The 20,710-nt window shown below is 41.3% G+C and overlaps 1 protein-coding gene across 2 annotated transcripts in view; it reads right to left on the minus strand.

Annotated features, from left to right (window-relative positions):
- Positions 1-20,463, minus strand: part of RNF8 (ring finger protein 8) — a 46,527-nt gene extending 26,064 nt beyond the window's left edge. The window contains exons 1-2 of one of the 2 annotated variants that reach the window (XM_057493718.1): positions 20,197-20,463; positions 7,182-7,310 (exon numbers count right to left, since the gene is read on the minus strand). In XM_057493718.1, coding sequence (XP_057349701.1) covers positions 7,182-7,310; positions 20,197-20,307 — 240 coding nt within the window. In that variant the 5' untranslated portion in view covers positions 20,308-20,463. The remainder of the gene's footprint in view (positions 1-7,181; positions 7,311-20,196) is intronic. The other variant, XM_036916150.2, reaches the window with a different exon arrangement.
- Between the last annotated feature and the right edge of the window lie 247 nt (positions 20,464-20,710).

Genomic DNA, 20,710 nt, shown 5'->3' on the forward strand with positions numbered 1-20,710 from the left:
TCTATGCTCAGCATCTTAAAGGTAAATATGCCAAGTGCAAAAGTAGAAGACATGAAAACAACTTTTAGCAGCTGACTATGAAAAGGAAAACACAAGGACACATATAAGCAGATGTGGGATTATGTAGCACAGCCTATAAATGCAAAATAATATTATGGAGAGCAGAGTTAGCTAAGAGATTCTGAATGGGGTGAAGGGTTCTAAAACAGACATGAAACAAAGGCAGGATTTAAAGTTTAAAGTGGTCTAAGTGGGCATTTTAACTCATATCAAGGACTTAGTTTTGGCGGATGGCCAGTGATGAAGCTCACATGTGAACTGGGACTAAGACTTATGTTTATGTTGTTAACTATAAGCTACCTACTTTCCGCTGGAAAAAATACCCAGTCAACCCAAGTACGAAGGACGCAGCTTGACCACTAGGCAGAGGATAAAGAGGTCTAAGTAGAGACTGGACCTCAGCTTTGACTTGGTATTAAGCCCTTGTTTCTGGTTTTATATTATCTGAGAGGGGAGAGGGAGAGGAAGAAGACAAGAACAAATACATACATGAAGACTGGCTTGAGCCAATCTCACTGCCTTGGGCCCAACCTGGCTTATGTGGCCAACCTTCTCCCAACCTTTCTATTCATATTCAGCCTGAGAAATTATGGAGAGTGATCAGTTCTGCTGAGTTCTAAAACAACAGGTAGAAAAATAAAAAAAGAGGGGATGGAGGCCAGAATAATCTATTTGAGGACAATTTTACAGCAGAATAGTCAATTTTAGATTATGCATAGGAAAAAGGTCTCAGGGAAAATAATGTCACACAGGAGTTAATGTCCTAATGCCAAGGTATAGACATTTAAGAAAAATCTCAAAGGCAAAGATAACGTTAGGGGTTACAGAAGCAGCCCAAGATTTGAGAGAATGAGGAATCCCTAAAAAGCAGAGGCAAACTTTCAAGACATACTGCAGCCCTCCACTAGCTCCTCTGCATTAACCCGCCTCCTTCAGAGCCCTTAGGTCTGGAAAATTAGCTCTCAAAATTTTCCCATCACATCTTATCCTTGGATCCCTCTATGTTCACCCATTCATCACTCCTTGGTGACACCTAGTGGTGTAATTTGGACCATAGCCCCAAGTCAAGTTTTCACAAGGTGACTAGGCAAGGATGAAAATACCATGGCTATGTAAGAACAATCAGGTAGGCTCAGGATATGATCTCAAATACATTGATTTAAATAAATCAGACTCTGTTCACAACTTTCTTCATGCTGGTTTTCATAATCATCAGTTTGAACAATACCAGCAGCAACAAAGTGATAACCAAAGAAAGCCTGCCCAAGTTCACTCAGTCACCAATGGGGCAAATTGAGACAGCCCGCATCCTCCTTAAATACTATTTCACCTGATGCTCAAACTCTGTCCATTGTTTTTAATTAGTTATTGAGAACACTGGAAACCTAAAACCAAAAAGTAATGTTTTCTTACAGTTTTCCAGATGATTTATATAGCTCAGTGGTTCTCAACCCTGACTATACAGTGAAATCACCTGGAAATGTTTAACTAAGCATCAGGACTCTTATTTAAAGTCAGATTCACATATAAACACATACAGTGTGTAACTGTATGAAGACAGTGTGCCCCCTTGCAATCAACCCTTCCCTCATTCCCAGACAACTACTCATCTGTTCTCTGCCCTACACAGATTTGCCTTTTCCAGAATGTTGTATGAACAATATATGTACCCTTTTGAGTCAGGCTTCTTTCACTTAGCTTAATGACTTTGAAATCTGTCCATTTCATTGCATTAACAGTAGTTTGGTATTTTTATTGCTGTGTGGTATTGGTATGGTTTGGTATTCTGGCTTATCCTGGTTTATCCATCCCTCTTAGTTGTTTTTTAAGTTTCTGGTGATTATAAATAAAGCCACTACAAACATTCACATTCAAGTTTCTGTAGGGTAAATATTGAGAAACAGGATCACTGCATAAGTGTATATTTAACTGTAAGAAACTGCCAAACTGTTTTTCAAAGTGGTGGTACTGTTTTGTACTCTCACCTGCAATGTTTAAGAGTTCCAGTTACTCTGCATGCTCACCATTACTTGGCATTATTTTATTTTAGCAATTCTAACAGGTGTGTATCAGTCAATATTTTAAAATATTCTTTACTAAAACATAACATGAAAGTGCACAAATCATAAATGTACAACTAGATGAACAATCACCAAGTGAACATTTCAATGTAACTACCACAAAGTTTACAAAAAATCAACAAAGACACATTATCAGCATCCCAGAAATTCCCCTGTGCTTCCTTCTAGTCACTGAGCCCTTCCCCCTCCATAAGGTGACTATTAGCCTGGTTTAACATCACACATTAGTTTTGCCTGGTTTTGAGCATTAATAAAGAGCATCATGTAATATATATTCTTTGTATCTGCCTTTTTTCACTCAGTATTAGGTTTGTGAGATTTATCCATGTTATTTGATAAAGTAGTAATTTATTCATAATCATTACAGTACAGTGTTTCATTACAAGCATAGTCTACAGTTTATCCATTCTATAGTTGGTGGATATTTGGGTTGTTTCTCTAGGAGTAAATATATTGTCATGAGTATATATATGTGCAACTTTAATAAATAATGCTGAATAATATTCCAAAATAGTTAATAGTGCCAATTTACAATTCTATCAAAAGACTGCTTGCTCCATATCCTTGCTGATAACTGCACAGTTGATCTTAGCCCCTCTGATGAGTGTGCGGTGGTATTCCATCATGGTTTTAATTTGCATTTCACTGATCATTAATGAGGCTGAACAACTTTTCATGGATATTGAACATCTTTTGTGGAGTGCCTGGCTCTTGCCCACTTTTAAAACTGGTTTATCTTTTTTCTTATTGATTTGGAGTTCTGTAGACAGGCATGCCTTGGGGATACTGTGGGTTTGTTTCCAAACCACTGCAATAACCCAAACACAGCAGTAAAGCAAGTCAAATGAATTTTTTGGCTTCCTAGTGCATATAAAAGTTATGTCTACACTACAGTCTATTAACTTTGCTATTGTATCATTTATTTTTAAAAATGTACATACCTTAATTTAAAAATACTTTGTTGCTAAAAAATGCTAACTAACATGTGAGCTTTCAGTGAGTCATAATCACTGATCTCAAATCACTATAACAATACAGTATTAAAAGTTTTAAATAAGAATTACCACAATGGGACACAGAGACATGAAGTAATAACCAAATGCTATTGGAAAAATGGCACCAACAGATTTGCTCAATGCAGGATTGCCACAAACCTTCAATTTGTAAAAAAAAAAAAAACAGTATCTGCAAAGTGCTTTGCAAAGTTCAATGCTCAATAAACTAGGTATCCCTGTACATGCAAGTATAAGTCCTTCATCGGTTATGTGTAGCAATTATCTTCTAATCTGGGCTTGCCTTTCAATCTTTTAATGTGTCATTTGATGAAAGAAAGTTGTTAATTTTAATGTGATACCCTCTGTAATTTTTTGAAGTACCCCAGGTGAGGGCAACAAGTAAGGGCAAAAACAGGTTGAGAACCACTGCTTTAGCTGCTAGAAGACCAGAAGCTGAACTATCCCAAGCAGCAAGGTTTATTCACAGAACATAACTCACCAGAGACTTTTAAAGGTCAGAGCCCACAGAAAGACAAAGGCAGGAATCACCAGGCAGCTAGTGAAGAGCAAGATGATGAGAGAATTAGAAAAACCCAAACAACACGCCTAAGCCTCTAGGATTGCAGAAGAACAAACCACCAAGGCTTTGAAACTGCGATTTTGAAACAACTGATTTTCTGAAAGAGCCTGGGTATCGTTACATAGGATGAATTATCTAAAGAGTTTCTCAACTGAAATCTAACACGACTACAATCGTCCTCCTATTTTGTGTGCAGTTAGCAATCCTCCAAGGTGGTTGTTTTTTTAAACCAAAATTGCATTTGTTGCAATTTTTATATCTGTACTTAAGCTTTCATTTTCTGGCCACTATATATGAAACCATTTTATGAGGAGAGAATGTAATTCTGAGTCTTGAATTATTAGAAATATCTACCTCTTGAAAAGACTTGGCAAATGACTTCAAATATGACTATAACAATAATACCCTGCACATGAAATTCAAATCCTTCATCAGGAGAAGAGGGCTACCAAGGCATCATGCCAAAAAGAAGCCACAAGGAAAAGGAGCAACTGTTAAGGGAAAAAAAGCAGGGGAGGGCTTTTACCTGAAAGAATAGTTGCTCCATCAAAACACTCCAGGCATAACTTCTCACAAAGACCAGAGTTACCTCACAAACTGATTCAAAGCTAAGAGGCTTACAGAAAAGACTTGGAAGAATCAGGAGCCTGCCTTTCCTTTATATTATCTGAGACCTGAGAAAGGAATCTCACAGTAACAACAGCAGTAGGAGAAAGGGTACACAGCAAACACTGGAGAGGGGCCTGGGAGCATAGTCACGATCTATGGCTGGCACAGGCTCCCTAAGCGTCTGAGGCTGACATTTAAGGAACACTGAAATCAGTCTGGTGGCTTCCCAACTTCTCAAAATGTGCTATTCCACATTGCACACAATCAAGGAAAGCAGCAGCAGAGAGTACCAATCTATAATACTGCAACCCCATTTCTCAGATAGCCAACTCTGATGAGGAAACACCTTTTCTTAAGGTGGTTGGTACAAACTATTGCAAGAGCTTTAAATCCAGCTATGTCTTAAATATGCATAATTAATTTTTAAAATAATGCAGCCAGTACAGGTTTCCCCTGCCTTTTGAAAGTAGAGCATTCCTATGAAATCTTTCATTAAGCTAAAATGGCATAAAATGACAAAGCAATTACCATTAATTTATATGGGAAAATTTCTGGGTTCCCAGACCAGAAAATTTTGTGTGTTCCCAAAAAATAACCTCTCTTAAGCTTTTCTGGTACCTTAGAACACATCTTGCTAATGGATGCACAAAATACATCTAGATAAAGCACAGATGCTTGCAGAGCTCAAAGCTACAGCAGCTTGATACTGAGCTGCTGAGTGTAGTTCCCAGGGAAGGAGCTCCAGTACCACTCGCCACTCAGGGTGTGCACAGCCTCTAAAATAGCTTGCTGCAAAACAAATTCTGTATGCTATTTTCACTTTTCCTTGTTCTTCATTTAAAAAAAAAAATCCTCTTCGAATTTCTTTTGGCTAGCAAAAACAGACACTAACGTAAGTCTTTCAAAAAAAATTTAGTGCAAAGCAAACTTCAAAAAGCAGGAGATACCTATACAGCAACTTGCTTGTGTTTTTTACTGGTATTTGACAACAGGACACAGTAGAGGGACTTATTTGAGGTTGAGCCCTGGCTCATTCATTCACTCAGTGTCATGCAGAAGGCCTAGGGCAAGTCAGTTTATCTCTCTGAGCCTCAGATTCATCTGTCTCCAGAAAGGGTTCAATCAGATCATCCCTAAGGTCTCCCTTTCAATATCAATTTCTATCCTGCTGGTAATGCCTTGCCAAGAGTACTGAACCAATTTACTTAGCATTTATACCTTCTTCAACACAGTGCCAACTCAATATAATCCTAGTGCAGGAAGGTACTTTCTCCAACAGCTTAAACCTAGCAGGTTTATGCATGCAAAATGAGGCTGCTGGGCAGGCCTGCAGGATACCTATGATATTGTGAGTTATAATAAAAAATACATATTTGGGAATCACCTGTTTCTAGCACAGAGCTTCTAAAGTCTTTGGAATTCCTTAAGTGATGAGACAGATAAAGGTGTCCTGTATACTAATGAGGTGACTTTTGGAATCCTAGGTCACCTAAGGATGGAGGCTGGCTGCCAGAATCAACCCTGTGATTGGATGGTTGGAATTTTCAGTCCCATCCCTGAACCTCCTAGGACCAAAGAGAAGCTGGAACTTAAATTGAAACAATGGCCAATTACTTAATCAATCATGCCTAGGTAATAAAGCCTCCATAAAAACCAAAAGGGCTGGTTGGAGAGCTTCCAGGTTGGTGAAAACATGGAAGCACTGGGAAAACAGCCTGCCTAGACAGGGCATGGAAGCTTGGCACCCCTTCCCACATACCTTGCCTTACACATCTCTCCCATCTGGATGTACATCTTGTAGCCCTTATATCCTTTATAATAAACTTGTAAACGAAAGTAAATGTTTCCCTGAGTTCTGTGAGTCCCTTTAGCTAATTAGCCAAATCCAAATGGGAAGGAGTTCATGGGGAAATCTGATTTACAGCCAGCTGGCCAGAAGCATAGATGTTAACCTGAACTGGTGACTGGAGTCTGAAATGGAAGGTGGTCTTGTGGGACGGACCCCTTACCTATAGAATCTGATGCTATACTGCAGAACACCTAGTGGGTGGTGTGGTGGTAAATACCCACTCTCTTCAGAATTGGTCTCAGAACCATTTTAATACTCTTCTCCTAACAAGTATCTTTAAAATCTTGCCAACCAGAGCAGTGTAAAAGGGTGTCTAAAGATATTTCATACTTCCTAATCCTTACTGTCTACATCAGGATTTCTCTGACTTCACAGTCTCTATTTCCACCATGTTCCTGAATGCTTGTATATCTGCGCTTTAAGTGCTTCCTAATTGCTGAGCTATACACACTATTTCACCCTCCTTAGTATTCACAGTACACCAGTGATTTTCAGCAGAAAAACCCATTATTTAAGGGAAATCTTCCTCAGAACACCAATACAGAAAACAGGTTAAGAAAGTAGAGAGTGTTTGCTCTGACTGAAAGGAGTGGGGAAGGGAAGGTGCTAAGTGCAGACAGCTCAGCTCCTCCCTCCTCTTTGTGCCCTGAACCACAGGTGTACTTCAGAATCTTCATCAGATTCCCAAGGTCTCTGGACCTTCCACTCAAAAAGGGCCAAATTCTCCAATAACTTAATCTAGTTTCTGGAGCAGGACCTACTGCCCCAATCCATGTGTTCCCTTCAAAGCAACTAACTTCAAGTCATTAGAAATTATTTTGGCATAATCTAATCTCTGGCAGCAAACAAAAGTGGTTGTGTCTGGGGAAGACAACTGGATGGAAAGGAGAAAAGACAGACTTTTGAACCTTTTAATTTTGTACCGTGTATTACTTATGTAAAAAAAGGTAATTTAATAACAAACAAAAATTCAAGTAAAGTCATTAGGTTTCTGTAGATTCCTGTACCTTGTTGTCCATAATTGTCCACTGGCCCTCAGCATTCTGCTTCAAAACACAATGGTTTCGGGAAATCATCAGAGGGCACGTTTTTGATGCCAGGTGATATGTGACACCAAATCCACGCCCCACAGTCACCTAGGGAGACAGTAACAATGTAAGAGATATAATCAGCCACTGTGCTGAAAAGGGAGGTCCCTTTACAATCTTGTCAACCAGCACTATACACGTGTCCTAACTTAAGAAACCCAATTCCCATGAAACCCGAACAGCTATGGCTATTTCCTCCTCCAGCTGCCAAGGGAGCCACCAGGTGGAAAAATCCAAGAGGCGTGATAAGAAGAGACAGGAGAATGGAGTTAATTGTAGATGTCAGGGTTAGGACCTTGAAAAGTCTACAGATGAGAGGAGTTTTTTATACACAGCCCCATCAACTAGTCTTAAACACTGACAAAAACTACAGCCTCTATACAAGACAGTCCCTCCAATTTTTAAAGGCTCTGACTTGGGCGGCTGGAACTTTCAGTCCCACCCCTCACCCTCCTGGGATGGGAGAGAAGCTGGAAGTTAAATTGAAACAATGGCCAATGACTTAATCAATCATGCCTATGTAATGAGGCCTCCATAAAAACCAAAAGGGATGGTCTATAAATTCCACCCATTTGCCCTGGCTCTGCTCTGGACACTGTCAAAAAATCTCCAATCCCCCTTTGACATGACAGCTATACCTAGCCTTCTCTTTTCTTTGCCCTATGTTTCCGCTTACTTCAATCTAACTTCCAAGGCCCAGATTTGAGTCTTTTTTTCCATCCTAATGGCTCTGTGAAGAGACTACTAGTTTATTTTTATTCCTAGATGCCATATTAAGAAAAATAAACTTAATTTTTATTACCCAGTCTAATGTAAGTATCACTTTCCCAGTTCTAGATAATAGCACTGGAGCATTCAAATTGCATTAACTTTCACAGCAGATCTATCACACTGTCAATGTATCCTCAGGCTTAGGAATGATTAAATTTCTTGGTCTAACCCTACCCCAAAAATTGCTATGCTAAGTCATGTCTCTTCTGTCCTATACTTGACTAGTTGGTAAATTTGCATTCAAGTGCAGGACCTTACATTGATTCCTCTTAAATTTCACCTTGTTACTTCAGCCTATCACATGAGCTTGTCAAGACCTTTCTGAATTTTTTATCTGCCAGCAGACATACTCAATATCCCTTCCAGCTTTGAGTTACCCACCAAATTCATAGAATGCCTTCTATACCTTCATTTAAGACACAGATAAAAATAGATACACAGGATGTAGCCAAAAGCAAAGCTCTCAGAAAAGCCTAGTAAACATTCTCCCACACAATCTGGGTACACTTTTAACTAGTTGTAGTTCAATCAAGCCTCTACTTTCCATTTTATCCGTAAGGACAGCATGAGAGGCTCCAGAAAAGGTTGCAAAGAAGCCCCAGTTTATACCTATCATACTTTCCTGATGGACCAGTCTAGTTCATAATAATCCTATCATGGAAGGAAATGAAATTCTTCTGAGATCCAGATCTTAGAATACTCTGCTTATCTTATTGCACAAGCCACCTCTTTAATGACCTATAATGTAACCTTAGCTGAAAACCTTAAGCAAAATGGTGTGTGGCTTTCTAAAAGTTGTTCTCTTTGCTACTTTTGAAAATCTTGCAGAATCATGCCTGTCTCTTAAAGACACCATGACTTGCCTTGCCCCAATCTATTCCTCCCGCAAAACTCTCATCTCAGTAACTAATACTACCATCTAACCAACTGCTTGGCCCCAAACCTAGAAGCCATCTTAGATTCTTCTCTGTCCTGCATCCCTACATTCAAATCACCAGCAAATTCTATTGGCTATAATTCAAGTATGTCCTAAATCTGTTTGCTTCTTTCTACCCCTATTGGCTACCACTTTAGTTCAAACAGCCTGACTTCCTCTGGCTAGGCTGTTTTTGCTTCTGCGCTAGCCCCCCTAAACTTCATTCTTCACCTAGCAGATGGAGTGGTAAACATTTTGAATCAAACAACTTCTCTTCTTTCCAAAATTCTCTAATGATCTAAACTTCCTTCCACAGCCTGTGAGGACCTGAAAGTCCTAACCCCCTCATCTCTTTAGTCTTATCTCATACCACAGTCAGAAACACTCAGAGCTACCGGAGGGTTTTTTTCCCTCTGCTTGGTACACTCTACTCATTGGTCAAGTTCAGCTCCTCAGAGGCCTCCTTGCTGCCTACTCACTCCCACCTCCATTACATTCCTTCTTGTTAGTAGCATGCACTTGGCACAAGCCAAAATAATATGTTTTAGTTGTTTATTTTTGTTTCCCCCTAACCAATATATTTTGTAAGCAGGGACTTTATCTGTCTTTGTACCGCTGTATTTCTGTACCTGGCATAAGGCTTAGTAAATATTTGTGAAGATATGGAAGAATAAAGAGATCTTCCTATGAATCCTCCCAGATTCTAGGATGGGTGTTTTTTTAGGTCAGAAATTGGAAAGTGGGTTACTACCACTGTAAATCATGAAGCAGCAGCCAGGAACTCTTACAGTTGGACTTCTTCCCCTTTAAAATGTTGTGGTGACCACCTCCACAAAAACCAAGTCTAGTTTTTCAGTTGTTTGACAGTTTGCCAGAAATCCCATTAATTATAGAAGTTCCTCTGAATCAAACTTATGCCCTTTAAAATTAGGATTTTTAAGGATTTATGTGTCATCCACATCCTGTAAGAATTTAGGTAGCTTTATTTCTAATTAAGGAAGTATTCCATATTTCATTTTAGTACTTGGGGGGAGATAGCTGGATTGCTGTTGTGAAAATACTACAGAAAAGGGAGATGAATGCCTTTTTCTGAAATTGCTTTGAATTCTCAATCCAGAAAAGGAAGCAACCACTCTCTTTCATCCTTCCCTTTGTCTGGTCCTAGAATTTACCTTGGTCACCATGGCTAAGGAGTCTGCAGTGAGCTTATCTGGATATCCCAGCATCGTTTTTAACATAAAACTAATTTCCTATGGAAACTGAGGGCCAACAAACCACCAGCCCATATGGTGGAGGCTGATTCTACTCCACAGTTTTGCAAGCCTTTGAGCTTACTGACGTTACTGGTCTACAAGATCATCTAGTCCTTACCCCACCTCCTCTAATGCTATCCCATGACTCCACTCCTGCTGTTTCCCAGATGATCAACAAATACTCTAGAACCACTCTTTCCCTTTTTCCAATCTCTTAGGGCAGAAAGCTTCATGAAAACCAAATATGAGAAAAGAAATGAAAAATGAAGATACTAAGGTTTTCCCAAAGCTCTAGCTACTTACAGGGCCTGGGAACTAGCTAACTTGCAATAAATCTCTAATTTGTTTTTCTACCAAATGCTCTGGATTGGTTTATGCTTAAATACACCCAAGTAGGCAGACAATTTACTACAGAACTCCCTTCATTGGAATGAGAGGAACCTTTTTTATTGCTTTACCTCAGACATCTGAGACTTTGAGGGAAACTGGGAAGGCAGGAAACTGACCTTACTCTGCTGTTATAACTAAATATTTAGCACACCTCCTAAAATCTTGTGCACACCAGCTTGTGCTACAGGTAGGGAACCACTACAATAAGAAAGACTTCATCTTTCGCCTTGATGCAGACCTCTCTTCATCCACACTGCAAGCTATGCTCCAATTACTTCTTAAGACCCAACCTTGCAGATGGCCAGACCTCATAGGCCTCTCCTCCACAGAGGCCCCCAAGGCAAGACAGTCTTGCCACTGTCTCCACTATTCTCTCTGGTATGCATAGGTCTCCCCCCAATAGAGGTATCCCCACACAAATGAACCAGTAGTTTAAAATATGTGAGCAAGTACTTTATAGTCCTCTTGCCCTTGCTGCAAGAGCTGAATTCTTTCTGCCCCCACCCCACCCCACCAGTGCTACCAACCTATTCAGAAGTAATGAATTAATTCACAGCAATTAAATCAGAATTAAGTTAATACTTGGCCACTAAGTACCTTACAGAGTTGTGCGTGAGAGTGTGGTACATGTGCAGGGCTCAGATTAAGTAATGTATGTAAAAGTCCAAACTCTATATGAAATACAGTTACTATTACTCATACTATTATGAATATTATAATTCATGTATTATTCACATATTATTAAATTCTATCATATGTTAATCTTCCCAAAGGTATACACTTTTGGAAAAGGCCATGCAGGGAAAGGTCAATGCTCAAGCTAAAAGAAGGAATGCCTAGGGGAAGGCAGAGCCAAGATGGCAGTGTGAGTAGAGCAGTGGAAATCTCCTCGCAAAACCGTATATATTTTTGAAAATACAACAAATACAACTATTCCTAAAAGAGAGACCAGAAGATACAGGACAACAGCAAGGCCACATCTACACCTGTGAGAACCCAGAGCCTCCCGAAGGGGGTAAGATACAAGCCCCAGCCGGCAGGACCCGAGCACCCCTCACCCCAGCTCCCAGCGGGAGGAGAGGAGTCGGAGCAGGGAGGGAGAGGGAGCCCAGGACTGCTAAACACCCAGCCCTAGCCATCCGCACCGGAGTGCAAACACACAGTGCATGGGGTGCTGGATACTAGGGAAACAGGACAGTAAAACCTGCGAGCGGATCCCTGCAGCCAGCGCCCCTGTGACAAAGAAAAGCGAGTGCTTTTTGAAAGTCTTAAAGGGACAGGGACCCCATTGCTGGACGGAAGCGTCTCAGGACACTTAGCCCAGCAGCTGGGAATCCCAGGGAACTCCGGGCACCCTAACCCCCTGGGCGGCAGCACAGCTTGGAGGCCCCTCACGGAGATAAACAGCCTCCCACCTGTTTCCCCTCTGACACCGCTCCGCCATATTGGAGAAGCAGCCTGAGGCAGGCCACGCCCAAAGCAACAGCGGAGCTTAACTCCACAGTGGCCGGGCAAGAATCAGAGACCCTGTCTGTGTGCAGCTGCCCAGCACAAGCTGCTAGAGGTCACCATTCTCTTAGGAGAGGAAGGCCACAAACCAGCAAGAAGGGACATTCTCCCAGCCAACACACACGCCAGCTCCCCACAACTACCTCTATCGCCATGAAAAGGCAGAAGAATTTGATACAGACCAGACTAACCCAGACATCCTCCCCTGAGAAGGAATCTGGGGAGATAGACCTAACCAATCTCCCTGAAAAAGAATTCAAAATAAAGGTCATAACCATGCTGATAGAGCTGCAGAGAAATACACAAGAGCTAAGGGATGAAGTCCGGAGGGAGATTACAGAAATGAAACAATCTCTGGAAGGATTATAAGCAGAATGGATAAGATGCAAGAGGCCATTGATGGAATAGAAACCAGAGAACAGGAATGCATAGAAGCTGACGCAGAGAAAGATAAAACGATCTCCAGGAATGAAACAATATTAAGAGAACTGTGTGACCAATCTTAAAGGAACAATATCCACATTATAGGGGTACCAGAAGAAGAAGTGAGAGAAAAAGGGATAGAAAATGTCTTTGAAGAGATAATGGCTGAAAACTTCCCCAAACTGGGGGAAGAAATAATCATTCAGACCACGGAAGTACACAGAACTCCCAACAGAAGGAACCCAAGGAGAACAACACCAAGACACATAACAATTAAAATGGCAAAGATCAAGGACAAGGAGAGAGTTTTAAAGGCAGCTAGAGAGAGGAAAAAGGTCACCAACAAAGGAAAACCCATCAGGCTATCATCAGATTTCTCAACAGAAACCTTACAGGCCAGAAGAGAATGGCATGATATATTTAATGCAAAGAAACAGAAGCGCCTTGAACCAAGAATACTGTATCCAGCACAATTATCATTTAGATATGAAGGAGGGATTAAACAATTCCCAGACAAGCAAAAGTTGAGGGAATTTCCCTCCCACAAACCACCTCTACAGGGTATTTTAGAGGGACTTCTCTGGATGTGAGCACTCCTAAGCCTAAACAGATGTCACCAGAGAAAATAAAATCACACCAAAGAAAGCAGACCAACCAAATACTAACTAATGGCAAAAAATAAAATTAACTACCCACAAAAGCAGTTAAAGGAGACACAAAAGAGCACAGAATAAAACAACCAACATATAAAGAATGGAGGAGGAGGAATAAGAAGGGAGAGAAATAAAGAATCACCAGACAGTGTCTATAATAGCTCAACAAGCGAGTTAAGTTAGGCAGTAAGATACTAAAGAAGCTAACCTTGAACCTTTGGTAACCACAAACCTAAAGCCTGCAATGGCAATAAGTACATATCTTTCAATAATCACCCTAAATGTAAATGGACTGAATGCACCAATCAAAAGACACAGAGTACTAGAATGGATAAAAAAGCAAGACCCATCTATATGCTGCTTACAAGAGACCCACCTCAAACCCAAAGACATGCACAGACTAAAAGTCAAGGGATGGAAAAAGATATTCCATGCAAGCAACAGGGAGAAAAAGGCAGGTGTTGCAGTACTAGTATCATACACAACAGACTTGAAAACAAAGAAAGTAACAAGAGATAAAGAAGGGCATTACATAATGATAAAGGGGTCAGTCCAACAAGAGGATATAACCATTATAAATACATATGCTCCCAATACAGGAGCACCAGCATATGTGAAACAAATACTAACAGAACTAAAGGAGGAAATAGAATGCAATGCGGTCATTTTAGGAGACTTCAACACACCACTCACTCCAATGGATAGATCCACCAGACAGAAAATAAGTAAGGACACAGAGGCACTGAACAACACACTAGAACAGATGAACCTAACAGACATCTATAGAACTCTACATCTAAAAGCAACAGGAAACACATTCTTCTCAAGTGCACATGGAACATTCTCCAGAATAGACCAAATACTAGGCCACAAAAAGAGCCTCAGTAAATTCAAAAAGATTGAAATTCTACCAAGCAACTTTTCAGACCACAAAGGAATAAAACTAGAACTAAATTGTACAAAGCAAAAAGGCCCACAAACACATGGAGGCTTAACAACATGCTCCTAAATAATCAATGGATCAATGACCAAATTAAAATAGAGATCAAGCAATATATGGAAACAAATGACAACGACAGCACAAAGCCCCAACTTCTGTGGGACGCAGAAAAAGCAGTCTTAAGTGGAAAGTATATAGAAATCCAGGCCTGTTTAAAGAAGGAAGAACAATCCCAAATGAATAGTCTAACGTCATAATTATCGAAATTGGAAAAAGAAGAACAAATGAGGCCTAAAGTCAGCAGAAGGAGGGACATAATAAAGATCAGAGAAGAAATCAATAAAATCAAGAAGAATAAAACAATAGAAAAAATCAATGGAACCAAGAGCTTGTTCTTTGAGAAAATAAATAAAATAGATCAGCCTCTAGACAGACTTATTAGGAGAAAAAGAATCAACACACATCAACAGAATCAGAAACAAGAAAGGAAAGATCACAATGGACCTCAAAGAAATATGAAGAATTATTAGAGAATACTATGAAAACCTATATGTTAACAAGCTGGAAAACCTAGAAGAAATGGACAACTTCCTAGAAAAATACAACCTTCCAAGACTGACCAAGGAAGAAACACAAAATCTAAACAAACCAATTATCAGCAAAGAAATTGAAGCGGTAATAAAAAAACTACCCAAGAACAAAACCCCCGGGCAAGATGGATTTACCTCAGAATTTTATCAGACATACAGACAAGACATAATACCCATTCTCCTTAAAGTTTTCCAAAAAATAGAAGAGGAGGGAATACTCCCAAACTCATTCTATGAAGCCAACATCACCCTAATACCAAAACCAGGCAAAGACCCCACCAAAAAAGAAAATTACAGACCAATATCCCTGATGAACGTAGATGCAAAAATACTCAACAAAATATTAGCAGACCGAATTCAAAAGTACATCAAAAGGATCATACACCATGACCAAGTGGGATTCATCCCAGGGATGCAAGGATGGTACAACATTCGAAAGTCCATGAACATCATCCACCACATCAACAAAAAGAAAGACAAAAACTACATGATCATCTCCATAGATGCTGAAAAAGGATTCGACAAAATTCAACATCCATTCATGATAAAAACTCTCAGCAAAATGGATATAGAGGACAAGTACCTCATCATAATAAATGCCGTATATGATAAACCCACAGCTAACATCATACTGAACAGCGAGAGGCTGAAAGCTTTTCCTCTGAGATCAGGAACAAGACAAGGATGCCCACTCTCTCCACTGTTATTTAACATAGTACTGGAGGTCCTAGCCACAGCAATTAGACAAAACAAAGAAATACAAGGAATCCAGATTGGTAAAAAGAAGTTAAACTGTCACTATTTGCAGATGACATGATATTGTACATAAAAAACCCTAAAGACTCCAATCCAAAACTACTAGAACTGATATCGGTAAACAGCAAAGTTGCAGGATACAAAATTAACACACAGAAATCTGTGTCTTTCCTATACACTAACAATGAACCAATAGAAAGAGGAATCAGGAAAACAATTCCATTCACAATTGCATCAAAAAGGATAAAATAATTAGGAATAAACCTAACCAAGGAAGTGAAAGACCTATACCCTGAAAACTGTAAGACACTCTTAAGAGAAATTAAAGAGGACACTAACAAATGGACAACTCATCCCATGCTCTTGGCTAGGAAGAATTAATATCGTCAAAATGGCCATCCTGCCCAAAGCAATATACAGATTTGATGCAATCCCTATCAAATTACCAACAACATTCTTCAACGAACTGGAACAAATAGTTCAAAAATTCATATGGAAACACCAAAGACCCCGAATAGCCAAAGCAATCCTGAGAAAGAAGAATAAAGTGGGGGGGATCCCACTCCCCAACTTAAAGCTCTACTACAAAGCCACAGTAATCAAGACAATTTGGTACTGGCACAAGAACAGAGCCACAGACCAGTGGAACAGAATAGAGACTCCAGACATTAACCCAAACATATATGGTCAATTAATATTCGATAAAGGAGCCATGAACATACAATGGGGAAATGATAGTCTCTTCAACAGATGGTGCTGGCAACACTGGACAGCTACATGTAAGAGAATGAAACTGGATCACTGTCTAACCCCATACACAAAAGTAAATTCAAAATGGATCAAAGACCTGAATGTAAGTCATGAAACCATAAAACTCTTAGAAAAAAACATAGGCAAAAATCTCTTGGACATAAACATTAGCGACTTCTTCATGAACATATCTCCCCGAGCAAGGAAAACAAAAGCAGAAATGAACAAGTGGGATTATATCAAGCTGAAAAGCTTCTGTACAGCAAAGGACACCATCAATAGAACAAAAAGGTACCCTACAGTATGAGAGAATATATTCGTAAATGACAGATCTGATAAAGGCTTGACATCCAAAACATATAAAGAGCTCACGCACCTCAACAAACAAAAAGCAAATAATCCAATTAAAAAATGGGCAGAGGAGCTGAACAGACAGTTCTCCAAAGAAGAAATTCAGATGGCCAACAGACACATGAAAAGATGCTTCACATCGCTAGTTATCAGAGAAATGCAAATTAAAACCACAATGAGATATCACCTCACACCGGTAAGGATCGCTACCATCCAAAAGACAAACAACAACAAATGTTGGCAAGGTTGTGGAGAAAGGGGAACCCTCCTAAACTGCTGGTAGGAATGTAAATTAGTTCAACCGTTGTGGAAAGCAGTATGGAGATTCCTCAAAAAGCTCAAAATAGACTTATCATTTGACCCAGGAATTCCACTCCTAGGAATTTACCCTAAGAATGCAGCACTCCAGTTTGAAAAAGACAGATGTACCCCTATGTTTATCGCAGCACTATTTACAATAGCCAAGAAATGGAATCAACCTAAGTGTCCATCAGTAGATGAACGGATAAAGAAGAGGTGGTACATATAGACAATGGAATATTATTCAGCCATAAGAAGAAAACAAATCCTACCATTTGCAACAACATGGATGGAGCTAGAGGGTATTATGCTCAGTGAAATAAGCCAAGCAGAGAAAGACAAATATCAAATGATTTCCCACATCTGTGGAGTATAAGAACAAAAGAAAAACTGAAGGAACAAAACAGCAACAGAATCACAGAACCCAAGAATGGACTAACAGTTACCAAAGGGAAGGAGACTGGGGAGAATGGGAGGGTAGGGAGGGATAAGGGCGGGGAAGAAGAAAGGGGGCATTATGATTAGCATGTATAATGTGGGGGGTGGGGGAAAGGGGAGGGCTGTGCAACACAGAGAAGACAAGTACTGATTCTACAACATCTTACTATGCTGATGGACAGTGACTGTAATGGGGTTTGTGGGGGGAATGTGGGGTAGGGGAGAGCCTAGTAAACATAATGTTCTTCATGTAATTGTAAATTAATGATAACAAAATATAAATAAATAAATAAATAAATAAAAATGGGCAGAGGAGCTGAACAGACAGTTCTCCAAAGAAGAAATTCAGATGGCCAACAGACACATGAAAAGATGCTCCACATCGCTAGTCATCGAGAAATGCAAATTAAAACCACAATGAGATATCACCTCACACCAGTAAAGATCGCCACCATCCAAAAGACAAATAACAACAAATGCTGGTGAGGTTGTGGAGAAAGGGGAACCCTCCTACACTGCTGGTGGGAATGTAAATTAGTTCAACCATTGTGGAAAGCAGTATGGAGGTTCCTCAAAAAGCTCAAAATAGACCCAGGAATTCCACTTCTAGGAATTTACCCTAAGAATGCAGCAGCCCAGTTTGAAAAAGACAGATGCACCCCTATGTTTATCACAGCACTATTTACAATAGCCAAGAAATGGAAGCAACCTAAGTGTCCATCAATAGAAGAATGAATAAAGAAGATGTGGTACATATACACAATGGAATATTACTCAGCCATAAGGAAAAAACAGATCCTACCATTTGCGACAACATGGATGGAGCTAGAGGGTATTATGCTCAGTGAAATAAGCCAGGCGGAGAAAGACAAGTACCAAATGATTTCACTCATATGTGGAGTATAAGAACAAAGAAAAACTTAAGGGACAAAACAGCAGCAGAATCACAGAACCCAAGAATGGACTAATAGTTACCAAAGGGAAAGGGACTGGGAGGGATAAGGGTGGGGAAAAAGAAAGGGGGCATTACGATTAGCATGTATAGTGGGGTGTTCGCACGGGGAGGGCTGTGCAACACAGAGAAGACAAGTACTGATTTTACAGCATCTTACTATGCTGATGGACAGTGACTGTGAAGGGGTATGTGGGGGGGACCTGGTGACGGGGGGAGCCTAGTAAACATAATGTTCTTCATGTAATTGTAGATTAATGATAACAAAATTTTTTTAAAAATAAATAAATAAAAAATAAAAAAACAGCAGCAGAATCACAGAACCCAAGAATGAACTAACAGTTACCAAAGAGAAAGGGACTGGGGACGATGGGTGGGAAGGGAGGGATAAGGGTGGGGGGGAAAAGAAAGGGGGTATTAGATTAGCATGTATACTATAGGGTGGGGCATGTGGAGGGCTGTGCAACACAGAGAAGTAGTGATTCTATAGCACCTTACTTCGCTGATGGACAGTGACTGTAACGGGGTGTGGAGGGGGGACTTGGTGAAGGGGGGAGCCTAGTAAACATAATGTTCTTCATGTAATTGTAGATTAATGATAAAAAAAAACACACAAAAAAAACGAGAATGAATGTCTAATGTGGATTTCTAGTCAGTAATATGGGGATAGTTGAGAGATTTGGGGGCTGAGGTGTCTTTTTGTTGTTCTTCAAATCACAGCATACAAGTAACCCTTTAAAGCACCCTAACATAGCAACATTTACGCCTGGACCTGACTCTCTGTCCAACCAGTACTCTAGGATAGTAGTAAACAACCCGTATTCTTGGCACTTGATCATAAAGCTTGCATGGATGTTCTCAGATCACTTCACTGTATTAAATCACTTTTCCCCATTGAAGTGAGTAAATTCTTTGAGGGCAAAAGTCATTATTATTCGTCCCTCTCACAGTACACCAATAATATAAATACTCACTAAAAACTTAGGAGGCCTTGAAACTATATAGCTTATAGGAAAAATCTAAACATACATAAGTCAAAAGATTTATCTTTCATACAAATTATTTCCAAAAACCAAATGGTTTCCAGCGACCACACTGAACCAGCTCTCCGGCCCAAGCTGGCCGCACTCTCTCTCCCCTTTTCTCTATCATTCTCTCTAGAACCACCACTGCAGTCCAAGCAGCCCTCAAATGGAACTGTGCCTCATCTTCCCAATTAAAAATTTTTTCTTAAACTTTGCATTTATGACCTCATTAGAAAACATAAGTAGCCTCTGAAGAGGAAAACTCGCATTTCTTTAATCTCTACCCCCAGCCCACCTCAGGGGCTGCCACTAGGCATTGCGGAGACTCCCAAGATAAATGGGGCCCATTCAAAAGCGTCCATTTCCCTCAAGAGTTGGAAAGGAAGACATTTTTAAAGTTTGAGTATTTTAAGGAACATGACCCAAAACTCGCAATCATTTTCAATATAAACTCGAGAACGTTCATGTTCTCGGCAGCGCTGCCGGCTCCCGCACCTCAAACAGGGTGGTCGGTGACTCGGTGCAAGTTCGAGCGGCTCTGCCGCGCGTGCCGGGCACCGCAGGGCTCCCGGCGACCCAAACTGGGGCCGTCCCAGCCCGCTCCCCAACCCAGTCGCCTCGAAACCCCAGCTGGTTCTCACAGCCTCTAGGCCCCTCTACCCGGCTCCTTCCCGCAACCCGGACTCCCGCCCAGTCCCCCGCAGGCCCGGGCCGCTCCCAAAGGGCCCCCTTTTCTCCCACTGGTCCCTGCCTGCACCCCAGACCGCCCAACCGTCGCGCCGGAATCCCCTTCCCTCTTCTCTCCCCCGGACCCACCCTGCGCACCCCTCTCGGCCTCTGCGCTCCCGGGCACCCCTTCCGCCGCGGAGGCAGCCCCCACACCCACCCCTCGCCTCCAGGGCAGCCCTGCCCCTCACCTCGTTTCCATCCGCCAACAGCAGCCACTCGGCGTCCATCCCCACCCGCCGCAAACACCAGCTCCGGCCACCGGCGCCGTCTCCCGGCGCCCAGGAGCCGGGCTCCCCCATAGCCCGCTCTGCTCTGGGTCGCAGTTAGCACAGAGCGAGACCCCGACCCGAGTTGACACAGGCCCTCCGTTTCCTTGCCGCCGCCGTACCTAAACAACAGACAGAAGCAATCGCTACGCGTTCGGAATCGATGCGAATCAGCGCTTCGGCTCCGCGCCCTGCCCGCCCCCGGCTGCAAGCCTGAACTACTGCGCCTGCGCCAGAGGAAGGCCGCGCCGGAGTCCGGGATCCCGGACCGGGTAGGCAGAGGTTGGTCGGAGGCTCAGGAGTCCTCGCGTCACACCCTCTCCCCTTCTCTAGAACCACGCCCCAGCCCTCGCCGCCCCAAACTGGGGCCTCTTCTCAAAGTCCCTTTTTTTTTTTTTTTTTTTTTTCAATTTTGCCTGATGAGACCCATGTTGCT

This window comes from Manis pentadactyla, chromosome 16 (assembly GCF_030020395.1).
Source record: "Manis pentadactyla isolate mManPen7 chromosome 16, mManPen7.hap1, whole genome shotgun sequence".
Taxonomy (NCBI): domain Eukaryota; kingdom Metazoa; phylum Chordata; class Mammalia; order Pholidota; family Manidae; genus Manis; species Manis pentadactyla.